At 46.1% G+C, this 8,192-nt stretch overlaps 1 protein-coding gene across 1 annotated transcript in view; it reads left to right on the top strand.

The window, feature by feature from the left end:
* Positions 1-8,192, top strand: part of mbd5 (methyl-CpG binding domain protein 5) — a 35,357-nt gene that overhangs the window by 18,994 nt on the left and 8,171 nt on the right. Inside the window, exons 4-5 of the mRNA XM_010788214.1 lie at positions 1,764-1,935; positions 2,030-4,339. Coding sequence (XP_010786516.1) covers positions 1,764-1,935; positions 2,030-4,339 — 2,482 coding nt within the window. The remainder of the gene's footprint in view (positions 1-1,763; positions 1,936-2,029; positions 4,340-8,192) is intronic.

Here is an 8,192-nt window from a genome sequence, read left to right as displayed (position 1 = left end):
CACTACTTTCCTGTAAAATACAGGTCCAGACCACATATACAGGACTGTCTCAGAAAATTAGAATATTGTGATAAAGTTCTTTATTTTCTGTAATGCAATTAAAAAAACAAAAATGTCATACATTCTGGATTCATTACAAATCAACTGAAATATTGCAAGCCTTTTATTATTTTAATATTGCTGATTATGGCATACAGCTTAAGAAAACTCAAATATCCTATCTCTAAATATTAGAATATCATGAAAAAGTATACTAGTAGGGTGTTCAACGAATCACTTGAATCGTCTAATTAACTCGAAACACCTGCAAGGGTTTCCTGAGCCTTGAAAAACCCTCAGCTTGGTTCAGTAAACTAAATCACAAGTATGGGGAAGACTGCTTATCTGACTGCTGTCCAGAGGACCGTCATTGACACCCTCCATCAGGAGGGTAAGACACAAAAAGAAATTTCTCAAAGAGCAAGCTGTTCACAGAGGCAGTTTCAAAGCACATCCACAAAAAGTCTGTTGGAAGGGGGAAATGTGGCAGGAAACGCTGCACAACCAAGAGAGATGACCGCAGCCTTAACAGCATTGTGAAGAAGAGTCGCTTCCAGAATTTGGGGGAGCTTCAAAGACAGTGGACTGAAGCTGGAGTCCAGGTATCAAAAGTCACTGTTCACAGACGTGTCCGGGAAATGGGCTACAATAGCCGTATTCCCATGGTCAAGCCACTTCTGAACTCAAGACAACGGAAGAGGCGTCTGACTTGGGCTAAGGAAAAGAAGCACTGGACAGTTGCACAGTGGTCCAAAGTCCTCTTTTCAGACGAAAGCAAGTTTTGTATTTCATTTGGAAGTCAAGGCGCCAGAGTCTGGAGAAAGGCTGGAGAGGAGCAAAATCCAAGTTGCTTGAAATCCAGTTTGAAGTTCCCACAGTCAGCGATGGTTTGGGGAGCAAGCCAAGTTGCTTGAAATCCAGTTTGAAGTTCCCACAGTCAGCGATGGTTTGGGGAGCCATGTCAGCTGCTGGTGTTGGTCCACTGTGTTTCATCAAGCCCAGAGTAAATGCAGCTGTGTACCAAGAGATTTTAGAGCACTACATGCTTCCGTCTGCTGAAAAGCTCTATGGAGATGAGGAATTCATTTTCCAGCATTCTGGCACCTGCCCACAGTGCCAAAACCACCAGTAACTGGTGTACTGACCATGGCATTACTGTCCTCGATTGGCCTGCAAATTCCCCTGACCTGAACCCCATAGAGAATATGTGGGGTATTGTGAAGAAGAAGCTGAAAGACACCAGACCCAACAATGCTAATGAGCTAAAGGCCGCTATTGAAGCATCCTGGGCATCCATAACACCTCAGCAATGCCACAGGCTGATTGCCTCCATGCCACGCCGCATTGATGCAGTAATCCGTGCAAAAGGATTCCCAACCAAGTACTGAGTGCATTAATGGACATTTTCAAATGTTTGATTGTGTTTTGCTGTTATAAATCTTTTTTTTTTACTTGGTCTGAGGAACTATTCTAATTTTTTGAGATAGGATTTTTGAGTTTTCTTAAGCTGTATGCCATAATCGGCAATATTAAAATAATAAAAGGCTTGCAATATTTCAGTTGATTTGTAATGAATCCAGAATGTATGACATTTTTGTTTTTTTAATTGCATTACAGAAAATAAAGAACTTTATCACAATATTCTAATTTTCTGAGACAGTCCTGTACATTGGTAGATTGGACCCTATATCTGTTTAAATCAACTCTATTATCTTTATCCCCAGGTGTTCAACTTTGACCCAGGGGCGGCTGTCAAGCAGAGGACAGCGGAGGATGTGAAAGCAGATGAAGACGTCACCAAACTCTGCATTCACAAGAGGAAGCTTCTGGCTGTGGCCACGCTGCGCAAGAGCATGGGGACGCATCCCCCTCTGAGGCTCACCAGCCCAGGAGGAGGTACGAGTCAATCGGCTCATTTTAGTCCGAAACATTATTTTGTCCAAGGTGTTGTTTATTGATTTAACTGAAATATACTTTGTTTGGCTTGAAGGTACATCATCTGTGCTCGTTGCGCATTCCACATCTCAACGAGCAATAAGGACTAAGCTCCACGATGGCCTGCTCAACGCTGTCGGCCCAGACTGCAAGAATCCTTTCAAGATGATGATGGCGGCTGGACAGCAGCAGCAGCAGAGGCTGTATCTTCCCCAGGAGATGGGAGGAGCCCAGCAGCCAGAGCTCTACTCTGTGTACGCCCGGCCGCAGAGGCTGGGCAGTGGGGAGCCGGGCCCCAAATCCCCTTACCGGGTTGGGTATGGAGGCATGCTGAGCCCACCTCCCTCCAGTGTTAAGCTGTATGGAGATGGCTCACAGTCTCCGTGTGCAGACTCTTTGGGCAGCCCTGATGGTTTTCAGAGGACCAATCCTTGTGGCTTTCCAGGAGCCGGGAGTCCTGGCTCTGCCTCCATCCATGGAAACGCAAGGACGCCTCTTTCCCCACCCAGTGTAATGCTCCATGGCTCCCCTGCGGGCCAGCTCTCTTGCATCATGACAGGGAGGACTAGCACGCCCCTCTCCCCCACGGCCACTGCCAAAAGCCCTGTCATGAACATGAACATGCCCCGGGGAAACTTCCACCCTGGTATGGATATGCCCCGTGCAGCATTTCACCATAAAACACAGCCCCCTGTGCACCCCGTACAGCCTCCTCCATCCATACCACCATCCTGCGCCCTTCAGAAAAGGCAGTTGACCTTTGAAAAAGACCCATTAGGCATCCTAGACCCCATCCCCAGCAAGCAAGTCAGCAAGCCCCCCATCAATGCCCCACACCCCTCCAACTTCCAGCCTAACATCCACTCTCAGGTACAAATGATGAATGTAAACATACCCCCTCCCGCCATTGTTCCCTTGGCAAGCAACTTACCTTTACCTACAGTGAAGTCGGGGCCTGTGGGGCATGGCGGCCACGTTCAAAGGACTCAACAGGGTGGTCCGACTTCCTCCATGTCCCCCTCCCCGGTCACTTCCCCGGTCCATATGGCAGGACCTGCCCTTGGGAGAATGGAGGCCTCCCCTCATCGCTCACGCTCATCCTCCACCTCATCTGAACATGGGAGCTTTGCAATGCCCTCGGGGCACCAGGGCCCGTGTGGCAACATTAAGGCCCCCCCTCGTTCCCCCAGGTCCGCCATGGGATCTCCAAGGCCAGCCATGCCCTCCAGCCCCTCCACCAACAAAACTGATGCGCACCACCAGTACAAAGACTCCCAGATGCTGCCAGGCATGGGAAACTCCATATGCCCCCAGCAGCACAGCAACCCCATGTACTCACCCACCTCTTCTTCCTCGTCGTCCTCTTCTATGGCGACCCCTAGCGCTTCCCAGAAGGGCCATCCAGGACTCCTGGGGATGCCCCTCAACCAGATTCTCAACCAACAGAACGCCGCTTCCTTCCCCGCCAGCAGCCTCCTGTCAGCCGCAGCCAAAGCACAGCTAGCAAATCAAAACAAACTCAGCGCTGCCGGCAGCAGCCCTGCAGCTGGTGGTGGGGGGGCCGGTTTGGGGGCTGGTGGTAACGGTAATGGAGGAGGTGGCGGACACCCTGGCTCTACGAGCGGCCCTCGAGGCATGGAGGGACACAGCACTTTAAACTCAATGCTCCCGCCAAACTCCACCATGCTGCTCAAATCTCCCGAGGGCCAGAGCGGTCGGGCGGCTCTTAGAGACAAGCTCATGGCCCAGCAGAGGGACCCCATGCGCAAACGGAAGCAGTCATCAGGCAACACTGTCGTAAACCACGACACCAGTAACAACATGGTCTACAACATGCTTAACAAACGAGCCATGGTTGCACCCCACATGGCGGGGCCCAGTGCCACTGATCAGCTGCGAAAAGTGGGCAGACTGGGAAACCTTCCCCAAAACACCTCCATGGCCCAGCTGCTGCAGTCCATGAGCTGCCAGAGCTCTCACAACCATCGTCCAGGACTTAGCCCGGGCCCTCAAGGATCTGCACAGCTGCACTACAACGACAGCACAGGTCTGGTCCCCGCTGGCCCTCAGCAGAACCTCCTGGCTCAGCAGAGGTTGCGGGGTCCTGGAGACGCAATGCAGCACTGTCAGAACATGGACCCCTCTGGGGGCCATCTGGTCCCTCGTCCGAGCCAGTTCCCTGACATGATGGCCCAGATGCACGACGGAATGCCGCTAGGACGCCCTCACAATAACGCCCCCCCACTGTCCCATCCCGGCCCTCACCCCTCGCAGCAGACCCTCCTTCACAGTATGAGGCGGACTAACATGGTGATGCCGCACGAAGGGGGTGATGGAGGCTGTACGCAGAACATCTCTGATACAGGTGAGACATTTTATAATGCACTGTGCTCTATTCAGTAGTTAACCCACAATGTGTACAATTACTGCAAAATGTTTCAATTTTAGATTAGTTAAACTTACTAAAATAACATAGCGGAGGCTTATTATTATATTATGTATTGTCTCTATTTTGTACACGGGTCATATTTTGGATATTTGTATCTCATCCCTAAAATAGTTCCAGTTATTTAAATTAGGCCCGCCTGAATGATATGGCTGCAAGTCCTTTACATTGTTAATTAACATTCAGAATATTTTTCTTTTTTTATAGTTTGGTCTTCAAAATGACAACAAATGTTGTTAAGGGGCATTTCCATTTCCTCATAGGCCAAGGGGATATCTTAAAATGTCAGCCCAATATCAAAAGATATTCATTAAATAATTGCCAACTTTTCTCCTTGGTGGTTAATTTAATGATCCCACTATTTCGTGACAGTAGGGTGCTGTAGTCCAAACTGTCCTCTCGCTGTCTGGAGGGTGTTATAGGCTGGTTGGATGAAGATGTGGTTTCTATGGTTATGAGTGAACTAAAACCAAAGGATTTGTGTGATAGGCCCGGAGCCTGGACAGTGGGGCTCCTGCACTATCTCCGAGCTAATGAGCAGGCCCCTAATCTTTGGAGGCTCGGATAATTGTCAGTCAGCCAGTGTTTCTTTTTGTTTTATTTCTATGCGAGCATCAGTCAATGGTGTAAGAAGATGAAAATGGGATCTGGATCATGCTTTAAGGGAAACAGCCTAGATTGGGCACTCTAAAGAGCTAGCCGGTCGCTATAGTAACGATAGACCATGAATAGAGACCCGAGTGAAGCTTTTGATGAGGGTTTTGGCCTGTGTGTGTGTGTGTTTATGTGTGTCTGTCTATGACTACTTGAGGATTACAGTGTGTGTGCATATGAATGACTTTGTGTGTGTGTTTTTTTTGTGTGTGTCTGCTTGCATTCATGTGAGCGTTTCTTTTGAAAGCATCGCAAGGCCTAGATTTAGTCTGTTTTTCCTTGTCTGAGTTTATGTATTTGTTGTGCATCTGTGTCCACATGTATTTCTAATGGAGATAGCACCAAGGCAGGGGTGAAGGGCCAGTGGAATTGTGTTATCACTCCACCATTGTAACCACTGGCCCAAGAGCATTCGTCCAAAGAAATCGACTAATAATGAAGAAAATTAACACATTTGTTGCCATAGTAATTTATTAACAAACTACATTACTATTTGTACTACAACATTGGAATCATCAGTTCTTCCTCATTTTCCTCAATTGTTCATATTTGGTTTATTAAAATAATTGTATTGTGGTCATTGTTAAAACATTTCTGCTATTATCATTATTATGAGTATATTATTATTTGTATAATGCTGCTTTCTGCTTTTCAGCTCTTTTTTTTCCTACTCATTTTAATGGCTGGTTCATTTTGAAGTCTCACTGCTGAACTCAATATATTGTCTTGGTTGAAAACAACATGACTTTTTGTATGTAAATAATCAATCTAATGTTTGGTTTGCACCCTCTGCTCATGTATTGGTGCTTTGCTACCATTCGTAGGGCCTTAGCACCATTACCTTTTAGTGCCTCTGCAGCATTGATGTACCGTAATTTTCGGACTATAAGGCGCACCTGAATAAAAGCCGCAGCAGCTAAATTGAATGATGTGTACATATATAAGCCGCACTGGACTATAAGCCGCAGGTGTTTTAATGTTTAATTACCATATGTAAGGGTTCGTGCTCAGAGGGGATTGTCGGGAAAGAGATGGCTGTTTGAGGAAGCTCCCATTTATTAACATTTCAACAAACAAGTTGCATATTTGCATAACGTATTCAAGTGTCACCATTTAGTGCAATAGTAGCTACAGAACATGTACTGTGCTGTGTAAACTCTACTGTATCACATAGCGTTTCAGACACACAAACTTTTCAACTTTCAAACTTAAACGGTGCGCTCCCAGCGCACGTACCGGCAGTGATCTACAGCAGTGGTTTTCAACCAGTGGTACGGGGACAAACTGTCTCGCTCTCGTAATGTCTGTCTGTCTTGCTCTCGTTCTGTCTCTCGTACCACTCTCGGTTCCACTTTTACTTTTGCGCGCTACCTGTCTCACTCTTTTCCGGCCTCCAGCTTTTCCTGCTGGAACCCGCTGCTTAAAGTTGTGGGTCCGCGGACCGGCCATAGAGCCCATAGAGTTAAAGGTGGTGGCCGTTAGCTGTACAAATCCATAGATTAGCCGCGCCGTTATATAAGCCGCAGCGTCGAAAAATGGGAAAAAGGCGCGGCTTATAGTCCGAAAATTACGGTAAGTGCCTTACTCAACTGCTTATAGTGCGAAACCAAGTGTCCAAAACCCAAAGATATTGTGTTTGAATTCATGGAAGATACAACAAACAGCACACATAGAGTACTGATTAGCTGGAACCATTTATGTCTAAACAAGTTACATAATGCTGATTGTTATCCTGTCATTGGACTACTGTTGCAACTATTTGCTTAGTTTCTTATCATTTGGACTTTAAAACATTAGAAACAAGATTTAAAGGGCAAACAACATCCAATAAAACCCAAGGAGATCTTCTGTCGGAGTGACAATGCAAAACCTACAGATATTCATTTTATGTATGAAGAAAAGCTCTGAATATTTGCTAATATTCACATTTCAAAAAGCTGGAAGCAATAAAATACTTGGCATTTCTGCTTAAAAATGACTGTACCTATTATCAAAATATTTGCCTAATAATTTCTCTAGACACAGCACTCACCTGACCCCCGTCCCCTTATGTTCTCAATCTAATTCTTATAATCCTGTCTGGGCCCTTTTGCCACTCCAGGGTCCTAGTTGAACCTCCACCTCCTTCAGTGTGTTTGATTTCCCTTGTTACATCTCAGTTGTTGAAGTGTGTACATTGAGATATGATTGAGTTGTGAAGGGTCCATACTGAGCAGTGAGGGGGTTTCTGCTTCCTCTGCTGGGATGCTGAGGTTGAAACTGTATTAACAGACACGCAGCAGAGCAGATCTGACCCCCACGTGGCCCTTTTTTGGAAAAGAGCCTCCTTTCACTGTCTGACGCATGTTCAAAAGGGAGAGGTGAGGGGAATCACTCTCATATCCTGTCTCTGTGCTCGCTGAACCACAGAGGCTCGTGTTTATACACCCTCATATGACTAAGGCAGAGGAGAGACAGAGCAGAAAGAGGGAAGACAGACAGGCCAGGGGAGGCAAAATGTGTTTATTTTTTCGCTACATACTGTATGTAAAGGCAAGATTTGTGGGACAAGTGTGAAGGCAAGGAGGCTTCCTCCTGTGCTGTGTTTAGAGTTGGACATCGTCAGAGCTGCTGCCGTTTGTCTCTGAGTCTGACGGCAAACCAACTCCTCTAAAAGGCTTCAACACCTCAAAGACTGGATTACATTTCATGGAAAATGTCATAAGGTCACCCTGAAATAATAAAATACTAAACCATGGAAATAATTAATATAAAAGTGGGATGTAATGCTTACAAGTGAGATAACTTTGTTTCAATGTGTTGCTCTTTGCAAACAGATTATTACAAAGTAATAGAACAATATTTGAACAGCCTTTGCAAGTCAGTTGAACAACCATTTAAATGAAGTATGGCTCTGTTGGTTTCAAAGATGGATCTGAATGTTTGAAAGACTATGAGCTACTGGTGCTACCTTATCTGTTTACTCTGTGATCAATAAGAAGCTCAAGAGACCTGAGAAAACCTGTTGACCTCTGTAGATCTGACCCTTGACATGACTTGACCTATAGACGACCTCTTATGTGATAAGGACAAACAATAGAACAGTGTGTGAGGGCTGCACGATTTTGGGAAAAAATCT

This window comes from Notothenia coriiceps, unplaced genomic scaffold (genome assembly GCF_000735185.1).
Source record: "Notothenia coriiceps isolate Sejong01 unplaced genomic scaffold, NC01 NC01_scaffold00031749, whole genome shotgun sequence".
NCBI classification, from domain to species: domain Eukaryota; kingdom Metazoa; phylum Chordata; class Actinopteri; order Perciformes; family Nototheniidae; genus Notothenia; species Notothenia coriiceps.
The sequence above is the reverse complement of the archived record's forward strand: the minus strand, read 5'-3'. Positions and strand labels throughout refer to the sequence as shown.